The sequence below is a fragment of the Filobasidium floriforme genome (assembly GCF_021052385.1).
Source record: "Filobasidium floriforme strain CBS 6241 chromosome Unknown HD553scaffold_40, whole genome shotgun sequence".
NCBI classification, from domain to species: Eukaryota; Fungi; Basidiomycota; class Tremellomycetes; order Filobasidiales; family Filobasidiaceae; genus Filobasidium; species Filobasidium floriforme.
The window spans coordinates 1-15,573 of NW_025763661.1; the positions used below are offsets into that span (position 1 = coordinate 1).

Below are 15,573 nucleotides of genomic sequence, written 5' to 3' on the forward strand. Positions count from 1 at the left end.
GATGCGAGCTGGTACAGCGCCAAGCGGACGGAACTCTACAGACGGTAGCGTTCGAATCGAGAAAGTTACTGCCCGCCGAAACACGTTATCCGACGCCTGAGAAGGAGTTACTCGCGCTCCTTTACGGATGGACCAAATGGTCGCACTACCTTGATGGTGCCGAGGATGTGACAATCGAATGCGATCACCACCCGCTACAGTTCTTACACAGCCAAAAGAAACTGTCAAGTCGGATGGAGAGATGGCTCGATGCGGTAGCCGCCATCAACGCAAAGATTACGTACAAACCAGGAGTCGACTTGACGGTACCGGACTTGCTTTCAAGGAGGGCCGACTACCTTCAGCTAAATGTCCTTTCCGACCAAGCACATCCAGCGATTGGCCACTCGCATGTTCCGACCAAGCACATCCCAGCGATTGGCCACTCGTATACAGGATACAGAGACCCGAACGGCTGGCCGAATTTTCCAAGGAGGCGCAGGACAAAGCAGCAAGGCATGAAGCGGAGTTCCTCATCGAGGGGAGTTCCATTACTTTCATAGGCCCGGACGCAAACGAGAAAAGCCCGTTCATACCGTTCCTGGACCGTGGTGCGTTACTAGACGCGGTACATACAAACTACGGCCATCAGGGAGAGAACGGAGTATTATCGTTACTGAAAGGTCGCGGGTGGTGGCCGGGAAGAAGAGAGGACGTAAACAACTACTGTCGCTCATGCCCGGAATGCCAAACCTTCAGCTCGTCCAAAGCGCATCAGGAACACGCAGTCCCCGTGGAGTTACCAAAGGTGACGAAGCCTTTCTCAAGGTGGGGAATAGACTTCATAAAAATGCCTGATCACAAAAACGGCATGCGGTGGATTTTCACGGCTGTATGTCACGCAACAGGCTGGCCGGTCGCTATAGCCATGCGTTCGGCAACTAAAGAGCGAGTCGCGGAGGTCCTCTATCACCATATCATCTTACCTTACGGAACCCCCGACGAGCTGCTTTCCGACCGCGGGGCCAACTTTTTAGCCCCCTACGTCGGCGCCTTACTCAAGCTCATGTCAATCAAACACCTCAAGACGTCGGCATACCACCCGAGGACAAACGGGAAGACGGAGCGTTTCAACGGTATCCTCGAACAATACCTTTACAAGATGAACAACACGGGCGATCCAACGCTTTGGCCGCTGTTCCTTCCCCAAGCGCTGATGGCAGCGCGGGTTCGCACACACCGTACGACGGGATTCTCCCCATTCGAGCTAGTCTACGGACAAAAGCCAAGATTACCAATAGACAAACCCCGCTTGTGGTCACCGGACGCAGAGCCTCCTTCGGTCGAGCAACACAAAGAAAGACTCCAACACGCAAGCCAGATGAGGGCTCAGGGAGCAGAAGCGACGCAGGAGCAGCGACGACGCGACAGCGAACGGCGAAGATCAAAACTCGGAGGCCAACCACAGTCGTTCATCAAAGGCGACTCAGTTCTTTTACGGAACGAGGCGAGAAAGAAGGGAGAACCGGCTTGGTTCGGACCATACGAGGTAGCCACTCCTTTATCGTACGGGACATACATAATCAAAGAGCCGGGAAAAAACAGCGCCCTCCCCACGCCGGTAAACGTAAACAGGCTACGTCCCGCAAACCTCCGAGCAAACGGGAAGAAAACCTGGGCAATGCCGCCATCGTCGAAACCCGCCATCACAATTCGACTACCGTCAATCGAGGCGTTACGAAAGTCACTCGCACAAGCAGCGCAGCAAAGGCCCGTACTCGAAACTTAGAGTGGTCGGTGGTTGTCGGCGAGAAGTCTCACCTCTAGCGCGAGGTCTCTACATAAGGTGAAAAATCACCTTTATCTTACTATAATCACTATGTTGTAATAAGGCAATCAATTTGCCTTTAATATCTCTAAATCTGACCTTTTGGGGTTAGGTATGTACAATGAATCAATTTGCCTTTAATATCTCTAAATCTGACCTTTTGGGGTTAGCCTGAGGCCTGACACAGTCTTGTACTCCCCGAGGCTTATGCTTTATCGCGACCGGCATAAATGACATGTCCAGGAGAGATCTCTGGTGCTCGGGTGTGACGGATTACAGCAGACCGGAGCTTGGTATACCTGCTAGAGCTTAGACTAGGAGAGCCTGTATGATAGATGCCCAGTGCTGAAGAGAGATAAGGTCTGCCGTTTGTGCAAGACAGAAGGCAGACCGAAAACGGCATACTGATGCTCAGCCCCCTCGTGTCTGGACCTGGCAGCGATCCGACAAGGTCAGAGGCCATCCCAAGGCTATCTAGCCTACCGGCGATCGACGCTGTTACACCTGTAGATTGGCCGTCCGCATGGTAAGGGAATGCTGATGGACTGGAAAGGGATGTTGCTCTGCCTGCGCAAAAGCTGTGGTCTTGTCCAACGGGAGGGGGGGCTGCTCAAGTAGATGGGGCCGATAGTGATGTGACAAGGGCAAGACAGGCAAGAGGGCGATGGCATAGCCATGTGACGGCCAGATGTCCAGCCCATCTGCAACACCAGTCAGACAACTCTGACATTGCCCAAGAAGTAGTGCCCAAGGTGTGTCTGTGGACGAGTCTCCCCGGGTGAGCTGTGGCAGAGAGCTCCGAGGTGTTAGGGAGGCAGGTGACTTTGTTGTGTGCCTTGTGTGGCTCCATCACCTATCGCTCCCATCGAAAGAGGCGGTAGCTCAGGGGGGAGCGGCAGGCCGCAGGCCGATTGGCAAGGCAAGAGGGCATCAGTCGCGCAGTTGTCGAGTCGGACAGCTCCCAGCGCCACGTCACGTCACGACTGGGTAGAACCTCGGTGTCAGGTCTGCTCGCTCGGATGTGTTTTCTAGTCAGAGCTCTCAGGACGGGGAATCGTGTCTCGTCTGTTGCTTGTCGATCCAGCCCATCTGGAACACCAGTCAGACAACTCTGACATTGCCCAAGAAGTAGTGCCCAAGGTGTGTCTGTGGACAGTCTCCCCGGTGAGCTGTGGCAGAGAGCTCCGAGGTGTTAGGGAGGCAGTTGACTTTGTTGTGTGCCTTGTGTGGCTCCATCACCTATCGCTCCCATCGAACGAGGCGGTAGCTCAGGGGGGAGCGGCAGGCCGCAGGCCGATTGGCAAGGCAAGAGGGCATCAGTCGCGCAGTTGTCGAGTCGGACAGCTCCCAGCGCCACGTCATGTCACGACTGGGTAGAACCTCGGTGTGCAGGTCTGCTCGCTCGGATGTGTTTTCTAGTCAGGAGCTCTCAGGACGGGGAATCGTGTCTCGTCTGTTGCTTGTCGATCCAGCCCATCTGGAACACCAGTCAGACAACTCTGACATTGCCCAAGAAGTAGTGCCCAAGGTGTGTCTGTGGACGAGTCTCCCCGGGTGAGCTGTGCAGAGAGCTCCGAGGTGTTAGGGAGGCAGGTGACTTTGTTGTGTGCCTTGTGTGGCTCCATCACCTATCGCTCCCATCGAAAGAGGCGGTAGCTCAGTGGTAAGCGGCAGGCCGCAGGCCGATTAGCAAGGCAAGAGGGCATCAGTCGCACAGTTGTCAAGTCGGACAGCTCCCAGCGCCACGTCATGTCACGACTGGGTAGAACCTCGGTGTCAGGTCTGCTCGCTCGGATGTGTTTTCTAGTCAGAGCTCTCAGGACGGGGAATCGTGTCTCGTCTGTTGCTTGTCGATCCAGCCCATCTGGAACACCAGTCAGACAACTCTGACATTGCCCAAGAAGTAGTGCCCAAGGTGTGTCTGTGGACGAGTCTCCCCGGGTGAGCTGTGGCCAGAGAGCTCCGAGGTGTTAGGGAGGCAGGTGACTTTGTTGTGTGCCTTGTGTGGCTCCATCACCTATCGCTCCCATCGAACGAGGCGGTAGCTCAGGGGGGAGCGGCAGGCCGCAGGCCGATTGGCAAGGCAAGAGGGCATCAGTCGCGCAGTTGTCGAGTCGGACAGCTCCCAGCGCCACGTCATGTCACGACTGGGTAGAACCTCGGTGTCAGGTCTGCTCGCTCGGATGTGTTTTCTAGTCAGAGCTCTCAGGACGGGGAATCGTGTCTCGTCTGTTGCTTGTCGATCCAGCCCATCTGGAACACCAGTCAGACAACTCTGACATTGCCCAAGAAGTAGTGCCCAAGGTGTGTCTGTGGACAAGTCTCCCCGGGTGAGCTGTGGCAGAGAGCTCCGAGGTGTTAGGGAGGCAGGGTGACTTTGTTGTGTGCCTTGTGTGGCTCCATCACCTATCGCTCCCATCGAAAGAGGCGGTAGCTCAGGGGGGAGCGGCAGGCCGCAGGCCGATTAGGCAAGGCAAGAGGGCATCAGTCGCAGCAGTTGTCAGAGTCGGACAGCTCCCAGCGCCACGTCATGTCACGACTGGTAGAACCTCGGTGTCAGGTCTGCTCGCTCGGATGTGTTTTCTAGTCAGAGCTCTCAGGACGGGGAATCGTGTCTCGTCTGTTGCTTGTCGATCCAGCCCATCTGGAACACCAGTCAGACAACTCTGACATTGCCCGAGAAGTAGTGCCCAAGGTGTGTCTGTGGACGAGTCTCCCCGGGTGAGCTGTGCCAGATAGCTCCGAGGTGTTAGGGAGGCAGGTGACTTTGTTGTGTGCCTTGTGTGGCTCCATCACCTATCGCTCCCATCGAAAGAGGCGGTAGCTCAGTGGTAAGCGGCAGGCCGCAGGCCGATTAGCAAGGCAAGAGGGCATCAGTCGCACAGTTGTCAAGTCGGACAGCTCCCAGCGCCACGTCATGTCACGACTGGGTAGAACCTCGGTGTCAGGTCTGCTCGCTCGGATGTGTTTTCTAGTCAGAGCTCTCAGGACGGGGAATCGTGTCTCGTCTGTTGCTTGTCGATCCAGCCCATCTGGAACACCAGTCAGACAACTCTGACATTGCCCGAGAAGTAGTGCCCAAGGTGTGTCTGTGGACGAGTCTCCCCGGGTGAGCTGTGCCAGATAGCTCCGAGGTGTTAGGGAGGCAGGTGACTTTGTTGTGTGCCTTGTGTGGCTCCATCACCTATCGCTCCCATCGAAGAGGCGGTAGCTCAGGGGGGAAGCGGCAGGCCGCAGGCCGATTAGGCAAGGCAAGAGGGCATCAGTCGCACAGTTGTCAAGTCGGACAGCTCCCAGCGCCACGTCATGTCACGACTGGGTAGAACCTCGGTGTCAGGTCTGCTCGCTCGGATGTGTTTTCTAGTCAGAGCTCTCAGGACGGGGAATCGTGTCTCGTCTGTTGCTTGTCGATCCAGCCCATCTGGAACACCAGTCAGACAACTCTGACATTGCCCGAGAAGTAGTGCCCAAGGTGTGTCTGTGGACGAGTCTCCCCGGGTGAGCTGTGCCAGATAGCTCCGAGGTGTTAGGGAGGCAGGTGACTTTGTTGTGTGCCTTGTGTGGCTCCATCACCTATACGCTCCCGATCGAAAGAGGCGGTAGCTCAGGGGGGAGCGGCAGGCCGCAGGCCGATTGGCAAGGCAAGAGGGCATCAGTCGCGCAGTTGTCGAGTCGGACAGCTCCCCAGCGCCACGTCACGTCACGACTGGGTAGAACCTCGGTGTCAGGTCTCCTCGCTCGGATGTGTTTTCTAGTCAGAGCTCTCAGGACGGGGAATCGTGTCTTGTCTGTTGTTTGTCGATCCAGCCCATCTGGCAACACCAGTCAGACAACTCTGACAATGGCCAAGAAGTGCCGTGCCCAAGGTGTGTCTGTGGACGAGTCTCCCGGGTGAGCTGTGCAGATAGCTCCGAGGTGTTAGGGAGGCAGGTGACTTTGTTGTGTGCCTTGTGTGGCTCCATCACCTATCGCTCCCATCGAAAGAGGCGGTAGCTCAGGGGGGAGCGGCAGGCCGCAGGCCGATTGGCAAGGCAAGAGGGCATCAGTCGCACAGTTGTCAAGTCGGACAGCTCCCAGCGCCACGTCATGTCACGACTGGGTATGTGTGGCCCCATCACCTATCGCTCCCATCGAACGAGGCGGTAGCTCAGTGGTAGAGCGGCAGATTGCAATGATGCCTGTTGCAAGGTATCTGTAGGTCCCCAGTTCGATCCTGGGTCATCTCTTTTTTCGATTTGTTTGTCCTTTTTGGCCCCTCATCCGCGGCGTATTCGCGCGCCACCGGCTGGTGAATCCCTTCGATTGACCCCTCTTCTCGTGTCTCAGAACTCAAACACAGAGCTGCACAGTCGATCACTCCGAACACTCACCTCAGTAGACTTACCCCAACGTGTCCGCCAGGTCGTCCAGAGTTTCAACAGTTGAACCCACAGCGACAGCTGTGTACCTGTTTCACGGGGCGCGCGCGCGCGCCGTTTGCAGTTTGGTCCACACCTCCCCACTCATGATCTGCCGGTCCCCTGGTCGCCAAATCGCAGGGTTGACCGACGGAGCAGACAGGTACGTCATTCGAGCTCAAATTCCTCTCGAGACCACAACAATCCACTCCACAACAGCGCGTCGCGGCCTGTAGAGGCCGGGACCCGCCTGGCTCGGAACGTAATTACCTTCGTCTCAGCCGCCACCCCCAGAAATGGCATCTCGTAAGCAGAGGTTGCTAACGACTTGCTTGCGTCAAGCGTTTCGTTGCGCTGCGTAATGAACTTGGCAGACCGAAAGCCGGGCTAACTTGAAGATTATGCCGTTTTGCACAATCAGGCCTGTGCCACGCGATGACGCCCAGCGCGGTAACCCGTCCGATGGAAAACAAGTCTGGATGACACTTCTCCCGGCAATTTTGACGCGGACGGGGGTGTAGTAGGAGCAACAAGGTAGTCTGATTCGAACATCACTATACCTGGGCCAAGGCAATTGAAACCGCCACCGCACAAAGTTCGCGCAGTGGGACGATCGAATCGAGGCTCAAGCGATCGTCTCTGTGCAGAGGGTTTGAATGGCATGGCTGGAACTCGATCAGACGCCAGACGTTTCCCCTTGTCTTCGACTGCTGAGTTGTACGTTCCGCAAGCTGGAATTTGAGTGTAACAGGTTGCTCACTTGTGAGGGTAGCTGGCTGTTCCGATGGACGGCCGTGACCAACTTCTCCCGGCTTACGACCAGCGAAGACAATCGTAATGATCTGCGCTAGAATCGATTGAGCGTACCAAATTCTGCATGAGTGCATGAGCAGGGTTAGCGGTGACCGTCTACGCGCAAGGATAACGTCGAGTTTTGGCCGATTGATAATGCGGCGGGCAAAGACACCGTGCCGGAACCATAAGACTGTGCGGACCATCGCCCTCGTGCAATTATCATTCCCGTCTTGTATGCTTGCTTGTCCCTATACTCCCCGTCGCCATCCAGCTCAACTTCGACAATGATGCTCAAGATCCTTTCCTTTCGTCTCGCACGGGCTTTGTCTCTATCGTCATCGTCGTTGCCGTCCTTGCTCTCGTAACCGCCGCAAGTATCCTTTGTCCTGATCGGAAATTGTCCGATGTCACCCGTACAACATCAATCAGACCTTCAAGTCAGCTGAAGCGGCTTTTGCGCCTGACGTAGTGCAGAAATCGCTCCACAGGCTTACGACACACCACCCTGACTGTCTCTGTCCTCCTCCTCTTTGCGAGATGTGGTAGGGAAAAAGGAAAACGCCCGATACCAGCCATTGCAAAGACAAGGTCTTCCGTCCGATGCCACATGCACTAGTAGTTTTCTGTTTCGATTCCGAGTGAGCGTGTCTATACATGCTCTTGCCTTTTCGACATTGAGGGGTCATGGGTCAGGGGTGAGTCCCGAGTAAGGATATCTATACTCTACAGGAGCTCTTGCCCTTTTGAGAGCAGCATCCGTGAGGTCAGACTTTGAGTTTTGACTATCTCGTCGGTATTTTTTCCACAGTTCGTCGTTTATCGGATTCCACATGCCGTCGGTTATCGGTAATGGACTTTCTATAATTCGTATACAGTACGTCTGATACTCGTAGGATACAATCATGTTCTCTTCCGGCCACTTCATTCGGCGCGACCTCTCAAGTCGACTTCCATTCGGTGTGGTGTTTCCCCTTCTTGGGATCCAAGGCGGCTTCGTCCTGGTAGAATCAAATTCATCAGTTTGTGACGTTCTGTTTGCCCTAAAGCTCTCGGACGACCCACTTTGGTGTCGTACTGATGGTCGCCGAACTAGCACACGGACAAGAACAGTTAGCAATCAGTACAAGCGAGCTTCACCAGCCTGGACCAGCTCACATAATCAAGCTCGGCTTCCTCAAAGTCTGGTATGACAACGAAAGGTCAGATCCCAATGCTATCGACACCGGTCATCAGTCACACGGCGCAACATACTGGTAGGCAACGAGTCACACCCGGCTTGCTTCAACCAGGACAAGGTGGCATCGAGCGCGGGCGTGATCGAGTCGCTCTCGAGACTGATCTTGCAGACTCGCTTCAAAGCGTCGTACGACTTTCGCAATTCCTGAGCGATCTTGGGGTTCTCCAACAGGTTCTTGAGTTTCGGGTTCTCGGTATAGATCGGCTGCAGGATGTCAGAGATACCGTCGCTCTGGATGATACAGCCGGCCCTGTTGAGGTGCTAACCATAGTCAGCGATCAAATCTGCGTCGACACAAGAACGCTGTCAACTTGCCTCCAGATCCCGATGACGTTGGCATAGTTGATGTTCCAGTGTTGATCTTCGGAGGCTTGGGCAATGATCTATCGGCAGTAGCGAGGTCAGTCACGAGGAGTCGCTTCATCTGACGAGCACCAATCACTCACATGCATGCCCTGCACATAAGATCCCAAGATACCAGCGTAAACGGCTAGCCTCAAGTCCTTGAGGAATTCCTTCTGATCAAAGGACTTGTCGTCACCAAGCCTCTTTGGTAAGGGAAGGTCGAGTGCCTCGTGGGCCTTCAGACGAGTTCGACGGAAAGCCGACGTGATACGAAGTTGGTGAGCGGCAGCGATGGTAGGTGCCGCTACGTGTCGCCCGGCGATCTCCCTAAGAGTCCATACACCAGTACCTTCCGAGTTGTCTGCAATGAGGAGTGAAATGTAAGTCTCGCCCAAATCTCAATATAGCTTCCCAACTTACCGACATCCTGAGTCACCTTGTCCTCGATTCCGTCAACGATGCCCTTCTTCATGTCCAAACCGTCTCCATGCCTGAATCGAAGGATTTCGGCTCCAATCTGCGTGGCGGGTTAGCCTTCAGCTGGACTCGTCTTGACTACCACGAGCGGGACCAACCTTGAGCAAAAAGTTGTCGTACAGCTCTTTCCCCTCCTGGCCTTCTCCAGCCTTGTCATCTTCGCCTCCCTTGGCGTTGGTGCCGTTCCACTCGTCAAAGAGGTCCGCGACGGCCTTGTTTTCCAAGCCAGCGGTATGGTGCAGCAGGTAATGGGCCTCGGCAAGGATCGACAGGTGACCTTGTTCGATACCGTTGTCTACAGGTGTGATGGGAACAGTCAGCTCGCTGCTCCGTAACACCGGTTGAACCCATGCTACCTACGAATCATCTTGACGTAATGTCCCGAACCACCCGGACCGACGTAACACACGCAAGGGTTCCCCTTGCCGTCCTTGGCGGCCCATTTCTTGAGCTTCTCTTCCACCTTGGCATACGCCTCGGTAGTGCCCGAAGGGGAGATCGACGGACCGTGACGGGAAGACTGGTAGCCTCCAGAGACACCAGTGCCGACGTAATGAACATTGCGGTTGACGCACTTTCCCTGACGACGCTCTGTCTCCTCCCACCACTCGTTTCCGCCTGGAAGAGAGTATCAAACATCAGTTCGGAACTCTCATGCGGGCGAACCTCAAGTACTCGCCATCAATGACGATATCACCGGGACTGAGAAGCGGCAAAAGTTCATCCAGAACTTTATCGACCGCCGGCCCATGCGGCAAGCTCATGACAAAGACCCTAGGTCCGTTCTTCCCGGTATCGAACGAAGCCACCATGTCCTCCAAGGAAGAAGCCCGAATGAGATGGATTCCGATGTTCTCTCCGTCATCAACGGCCTTGTTCAACGCATCGTCCGACTGCGGTAGCAGGATATCATCGAAAGCGTGAGTTTCGTAACGTCAATAATGTCTTCCAGCCCGGCTACTACATACGGTGTCGTACTGCAATGGCGGTCCACGCGATCAGCCTATGAATCGACTGAGCTAGAGTCCGTTTCGACGTACGATGGCGACAGAGTCCCCCTGCTCGGCAGCGTTCAAACTCCCTGTCGAATCCTGCTATAAGTTACCCCTATCTCTGTAGACAGAGACTCGCGAGCTACTCACAACCACCTCCCATACTGCCTGCGAATCGCAGAAAACCGTCAGCTCATGGAGTGAGGGCCTGCAGACCATGGTTCATACCTCCCCCGATCATTCCCAGAGTGGGGACCGCCTTGTCCTGAACAGCACTGCCTTTATTTTCCGTCATGCTTGCTCGTTTATCTTCTCGCGTCAAGACTTTTGATCCTCGACAAGCAGCTCTGGGTGCGAAATAGCTATGCCCGTATTAAACGACTAATTCCTGGCCAGACTAGGAATATCCTGTGAGACCTTTGAGGCCTATGACCTATGGCCTATGAGGCGTGAGAAATGAGACGTCGTCACCTTCGTAATCTGTGGGCTCAAGGCCGAACAGTCCCCGAACTCGTTTACGTCGTCCCGTGACGTCAGCTACGGAATCAGAAATACATCTATCGAGTCGAGGCTGGAGGTACGCAAACAGGAACCACAATCCACACAGATCATAGGGTACTCCGAACTGGGGCAACTTGTACAATTCTCTTTCCTTCCAGGCATAAACACGTTCACGAATCCACCCTATTTGTTTTCCCTAAGCCATCTCTACGTCACCATCAGCCGGCGCGGCGGTAGCGGTGGTAGTAGCGGTAGTGGCAGGCTGAGATACAGCACGGCGTTATCGTCAGATCTACGAGCGCTTCGCACCAAGAGATAGCCCGGCGACTTGCCGCATGGTAGGTATCGAGCTCCTTGTCGAGGTCCTCAGCCATAAGAGGCTTGCGACTCTTGGGTGCAGGCTTGTCACCCCTCGCAGACCTCGGTCCCCTTTCAGACCTACCTCCTCGGCTAGGTGCGGGTCCAGAAGGTCGGGGAGCCCGAGTAGCTCCTCGGCCCCAAGAGTCCGACCTGCGGTACAAGCAGAGAGAGTTGGACCAACGGTCCGAAATCGACACCCTCAAGCTCCAACTTACCCGGCGTTCCCATTTCGGGCGGGACCCGTTGACCTCCGATCGTTGTTTCCGGAATCACTGCGCATCTTTGAACCACCTTCGATCCTACCCAACAGGTCGCTACCCCCTTTGGACATCTGTTCAGTCGCACGGGGCTGATAGTCGTCAAACCTTATGTTCAATGCTTGCCCTACGAGTGGGTTCGGGCAGGATCAGCATCCGGTCCAGCGCAAGGCATCGCCTTCTCTGATCGACTCTGGCTCACCTTTAGCAAGGTTACCGTCGAACCGGTTGATGGCGTCTTTGGCCTGCTTGTTGTTCTCGTAATTGACAGTAGCGACCCCAGTCGAACGTCCAGATCGATCGTACTGTTTTCGAGAGTCGTTCGTTGTTGAGACCATACGCATTGTAGAGGGGAGAGAAGAAAAAGGCCGCCCGGCGGGAAACGTATGAGCTTCTCGTATCTCAACTGATGGTAGGCATGAATACCGTCAGCCCATGACTTAGAACCAGGATCAGTAGAAGACGGTAGCCTTGACTCACTATCGCTCCGACAGAACAGCGGGAGAATGAGCACGCCCCGAGTAGACATCGCGTCTTGCGCGTGTATTGACCTTTCCACCTTGCCTGCTGCATCCAGCCCATCTTCGCACGATCGCCGTAACGGATCGTTTTTTCGCCCAGGTTGTCGGTCGACGACAGCCTTGATTTGTCGTGCAACACATGCCGCTCGGGTCGTTTACATCTCAAGAGGGAAGGAGGCGGAGGAATCAGATTCTTACGCGAATGATCGGGCCATCAACGATGGTTCCGGCTCTCGAGAAGATGGTCTGTACCGAGAAAGTGAGCAGAAGTAGAACCATAGATGCGGGTGAAGAGGGTGCTTACGGTCAGATCATCTTTGGTGACTTCATAGTGAAGGTTAGAAATCAACAGCCTCGTCTCCCTGCCCTCGGCAGCACGAGGCCTGAATCCAGCGCCTCCAGCAGGTCGGCCTCCTCGCTGATTGTACATGTCGTGAGTCCAGGCTCCGTCGGTAGATCGAGGAGGCGGTCGCTGCGTGGAAAATGTCGTATGTCAGCTGATCGCCCCAAGATGTCTGACAAGAATGCTTCGATACGCACAGCATACGGGGTAGCGTTGCTGGCGGGACGGCTGGGTCGAGGAGCCCTGTTTGCGGCAGGACGTGATCCCTTGCGGTCCGAGATACGTTCATCGAGGCTCTTTTCAACGTCCATCGTATTAGGTCAAGATAATGTAGCTAGATGGGATTGTCTGTATCGGCGGGCTTCTCCAGCTATGAACGAGTGAGTGAATTGGTTGAAGAGAAAGCTTGTATAGCGAAATGGACCGATGCACCGATGAGAGGCCTGAGAGGGATCATCATCAAGACCAGCGTGAGGAAGCGGGCGGCAGGTCTCCACTGACGGACATAATTCGATTGTTTGCCATGTCCGTCTCGACCATCGCGCGTCGCGTTCAGGAATGGGATGCCGTTACGAACGACCTTGTCAACACAAGAGTCGACCTCGCGCATACATCTCTTTGCACTTCGAACTCGATAAAACAACCTCTATCCAGACCATTCTTGCCTAATTCCATCTCGAAGCTATGTCCGGCCTATTTCCCGTCCAAAAGTCGAAAACGCGGCGCCCAAATGGCAACTCGTCAATGTCCACGAGCACACCGCTGGGAGCGAGCTCGCGACTGTCGGGAAACAATCACTCTGGCGGACAGTCTCAGCAGAACCGACAGCTCTCGGAGGAGCAGAAGCAGGAGATCAAGGAGGCTTTCGAGCTATTCGACCAGGATCATGATGGAGCGATCGATTACCACGAGCTCAAGGTGGCCATGCGAGCGCTCGGGTTTGAGCTGAAGAAAGCCGAGGTCTTGAAGTTGATCCGGGATCACGATAGGCAAGCGGATGGCCTGATGGAGTACGACGACTTTGTCAAGATTAGTGAGTGCCGTGTTCCAGATCTGCTCTCCCTAATATTGTCGGAGCTTACTATAGAAGCACAACTACTCTTTTAGTGACCGCCCATATCCTCGCTCGAGACCCGATGGAAGAGGTCAAGCGAGCATTCAGGCTCTTTGACGACGAGGGAAGGGGGAAAATCAACATTAAGAACCTGAGAAGGGTAGCAAAGGAGCTTGGCGAGTCGTTGGGGGAAGAGGAGCTGTGAGTCGTATGGCCTGTTCCGGAAACTCGATCAGGCAAGCAGCTGAACACGGTATCCTTCGACTTCCCAGACAAGCCATGATTGATGAATTCGACCTGGACCAAGATGGCGAGATCAACCTCGACGTCAGTATGTTCCGGGTAAATCTCATGTGACAGCTGCTGACTCGAATCCTCATGCAGGAATTTATCGCCATCATGACAGACGGGGAATGATCGTTCCTATCGCCAGACCTTACCTTCCCATCACCTTCGATTTATCTCCCATATCTGTTTCTCGCCACCTGATGATCTCGATGATTCCCTCTGTTCTCCTGTAAACCTTCTAATGATCATAACGACCTCAATTCGGCCTTGTATACATGGAAATCGGGAGTACCGGTACATCCCGGATCAAGATCAATACTGCCTGATTCCCCCTTCTCCTCCTGCGACCCAGATGTTGCCCTCCCCAGCGCCTACCGCGACGCTGTTGACAGGGACCGCTTCCCATCCAGCATACTCTTCCACTACCTTGACCGAGTCGCTCTCCAACATGGATGCTCGGAAAGGTAGTCCCGAGGCTGGAGTGACGATTAGATCCACCCCGTTCCTCGTCTTGACGAACGCCAAGTCATTGATGATCGCTTGATTCCGGGAAAAAATCCGCATGCTCTTGCTCTCCCCGTCCGCTGACATCGTCGAGAGGTCCCTGACCACGACAACACCCTTGGCTGAGGCAGACGCCAGGAGGTGGCTTTCAGGATCGTAAGCGATCGCATGAATCGCTCCCCCTCGGCGATCTTCCGGCACCGAGGCCGACGGCGGAATATGCGGGAAAGTCTCGATGACCGTCTTTTTGCTGGCCAGGTCAAAGACCGCTAGTAATCCGTTACTGGATGACAAGCCGGTAAAGACGAGCTTGTCGGCGGTATCTTCCTGTAACTCGCCAGCAAGCGTTCTCGGTACAAAGTCCTCCTCTGCCAGGAAGCTCGAGTTGTTCCCATCGCCCAAACCGCTTTGCCGCCTGATGCTCTCGCGAAGAGCGCTCGCACCCTCCCCAACGGCAATCGTCTCGACCCCGCTAAAGCCCTTGGTGTGCATTGTCGAAACGCATTTCCCAGCCCCAACGTCCCACAGCTTGATGCTCCCATCTTTACTTCCAGAGAGGATGTTCCTGCCTACCCCGAGGATGGCAGTCGTGGTTACCGCTCTCTTGTGGCCTGTCAACGATCGAGGGTTGATCCCTGTTGTTGCAGAAAAGATCCGGATCGTTGCGTCTGATGAGGCAGTAAGTACGACCTGCAAAGTTGAACAAAGCGGCGATCAATTCTGGGTTTCACCTCTTGCAGACCTGGACGGGACTTTCGATCTCAGCTTACCTCTCCGCTTGGGAACCACTTGACGTCCAGCACATCCCCGACATGCCCTTTAAGCTTGACAGGCTTGTTTTTCGGCGCAGAGCTTGACGGCTCCGTCGAATCTTGTACGTAACAGTATCCGTCTGGTCCTCCGTAGACGATGTGATTGCCATTAGGCGAGACGTCGATAACGTTGAGATCCAAAGGGGCCTGTGATAGATGGCATACACACCAGGCCGTATGTCAGGGCAGGATCCACCGATGAGAAAGCGGTCAACTCACCTTCGAGTCTTCATTAGCAGGTGTGTTCACGGTATTCCTGGGGAAACGGACCAAAGTCGACTCGAGTTGAAGAGACTCGGCTGCAACCTCGAACGTTCTCTGTGCGGGACATTTTCGATCAGAGGATGATTGCTGTTGTCACTCCATCCGTTGATCTACTCACATGTGACTTTCTCTCTATTCGAACTCCATCCCGCGCTTGGAGAGACACTCCTTGTAGACCCTCGCCGGTCTTCCTGAGGCGGACTTTGCCATGCACAGAGGTTTGGCCTTCTTTATACTATCAAAGTGGATTATTCAGCTAACGGTCTTCGCTAGGGAAGGTCGAACCATCCTGCTTACACATGATACCCAGAAGTCTTCCTGTTCGAACACCGCCTGTGCGACGTCATCGAACACGGCAAGAGTATCGTGCTAAAGATTGAAAGAGGAAGGGGTTAGGGGTATCAGCGGCTGCGTCGCGAAAGAGGTTCCTTGTCGCCTACCGACCTGGATGTCGATGGAGGATAGCAGCTGGAATTTTGCCATGTTTCTACGCAGTTATCAGCCTAAACATATAGCGGCTGTCATGCAGGAAATGAGTGGGTCATGGTCGAAAGTAGCTGAAGTATTATTTTGCAGTCAATTGTGTACTTGCGTACTTGTGTTTGCCCGGACCAGAGCA

General features: G+C 54.7%; 4 protein-coding genes and 1 non-coding gene across 5 annotated transcripts; 2 read left to right on the plus strand and 3 right to left on the minus strand.

The window, feature by feature from the left end:
• The first annotated feature begins 5,943 nt into the window (after window positions 1-5,943).
• HD553DRAFT_t119 lies at window positions 5,944-6,033 on the plus strand. Its single transcript has one exon. It is a non-coding gene; the product is annotated as a tRNA-Cys (tRNA).
• A 1,782-nt stretch (window positions 6,034-7,815) lies between these two features.
• Window positions 7,816-10,543, minus strand: HD553DRAFT_181497 (6-phosphogluconate dehydrogenase). Its single transcript, XM_046176956.1, has 14 exons — window positions 10,279-10,543; window positions 10,201-10,218; window positions 10,099-10,139; window positions 10,027-10,035; window positions 9,738-9,951; window positions 9,419-9,676; window positions 9,157-9,353; window positions 9,002-9,098; window positions 8,683-8,942; window positions 8,552-8,619; window positions 8,251-8,486; window positions 8,155-8,180; window positions 8,062-8,088; window positions 7,816-7,997 (listed from the first exon to the last, which is right to left on the minus strand). The coding sequence occupies exons 1-14, from the start codon at window positions 10,343-10,345 to the stop codon at window positions 7,938-7,940; spliced, it is 1,578 nt and encodes a 525-aa protein (XP_046032325.1). The 5' UTR covers window positions 10,346-10,543; the 3' UTR covers window positions 7,816-7,937.
• A 1-nt stretch (window position 10,544) lies between these two features.
• On the minus strand, window positions 10,545-12,438 carry HD553DRAFT_181532 (RNA-binding domain-containing protein). Its single transcript, XM_046176957.1, has 7 exons — window positions 12,230-12,438; window positions 11,994-12,161; window positions 11,888-11,935; window positions 11,371-11,473; window positions 11,127-11,295; window positions 10,884-11,061; window positions 10,545-10,813 (listed from the first exon to the last, which is right to left on the minus strand). Exons 1-7 carry the CDS (start codon window positions 12,341-12,343, stop codon window positions 10,748-10,750), a joined length of 846 nt encoding a protein of 281 aa, XP_046032326.1. The 5' UTR covers window positions 12,344-12,438; the 3' UTR covers window positions 10,545-10,747.
• Window positions 12,439-12,716: 278 nt separating this feature from the next.
• On the plus strand, window positions 12,717-13,503 carry HD553DRAFT_346775 (putative CDC31-spindle pole body component, centrin; the record flags this gene model as incomplete). Its single annotated transcript, XM_046183239.1, has 4 exons — window positions 12,717-13,065; window positions 13,140-13,287; window positions 13,359-13,413; window positions 13,471-13,503. The coding sequence occupies 4 exons, from the start codon at window positions 12,717-12,719 to the stop codon at window positions 13,501-13,503; spliced, it is 585 nt and encodes a 194-aa protein (XP_046032327.1).
• On the minus strand, window positions 13,392-15,518 carry HD553DRAFT_320976 (WD40-repeat-containing domain protein). The gene is made up of 6 exons (XM_046181201.1): window positions 15,399-15,518; window positions 15,252-15,323; window positions 15,073-15,189; window positions 14,910-15,008; window positions 14,649-14,837; window positions 13,392-14,568 (listed from the first exon to the last, which is right to left on the minus strand). Exons 1-6 carry the CDS (start codon window positions 15,435-15,437, stop codon window positions 13,687-13,689), a joined length of 1,398 nt encoding a protein of 465 aa, XP_046032328.1. The 5' UTR covers window positions 15,438-15,518; the 3' UTR covers window positions 13,392-13,686.
• Window positions 15,519-15,573: the final 55 nt, after the last annotated feature.

What these genes read in the sequence shown, in the direction of transcription:
- HD553DRAFT_181497 (XM_046176956.1), bottom strand. Translation starts at nt 10,345, where the DNA reads ATGACGGAAAATAAAGGCAGTGCTGTTCAGGACAAGGCGGTCCCCACT. An exon ending in ACATTACGTCAAGATGATTC is followed by an intron (nt 9,354 to 9,418) that starts GTAGGTAGCATG and finishes TCACACCTGTAG; the next exon opens with ACAACGGTATCGAACAAGGT. An exon ending in CTTATGTGCAGGGCATGCAT is followed by an intron (nt 8,620 to 8,682) that starts GTGAGTGATTGG and finishes TACTGCCGATAG; the next exon opens with ATCATTGCCCAAGCCTCCGA.
- HD553DRAFT_181532 (XM_046176957.1), bottom strand. Translation starts at nt 12,343, where the DNA reads ATGGACGTTGAAAAGAGCCTCGATGAACGTATCTCGGACCGCAAGGGA. An exon ending in GCAACGCTACCCCGTATGCT is followed by an intron (nt 12,162 to 12,229) that starts GTGCGTATCGAA and finishes TTTTCCACGCAG; the next exon opens with CGACCGCCTCCTCGATCTAC. An exon ending in AGCTCGATACCTACCATGCG is followed by an intron (nt 10,814 to 10,883) that starts GCAAGTCGCCGG and finishes GCTGTATCTCAG; the next exon opens with CCTGCCACTACCGCTACTAC.
- HD553DRAFT_320976 (XM_046181201.1), bottom strand. Translation starts at nt 15,437, where the DNA reads ATGGCAAAATTCCAGCTGCTATCCTCCATCGACATCCAG. An exon ending in TATCCTCCATCGACATCCAG is followed by an intron (nt 15,324 to 15,398) that starts GTCGGTAGGCGA and finishes TTCAATCTTTAG; the next exon opens with CACGATACTCTTGCCGTGTT. An exon ending in GAATAGAGAGAAAGTCACAT is followed by an intron (nt 15,009 to 15,072) that starts GTGAGTAGATCA and finishes TGTCCCGCACAG; the next exon opens with AGAACGTTCGAGGTTGCAGC.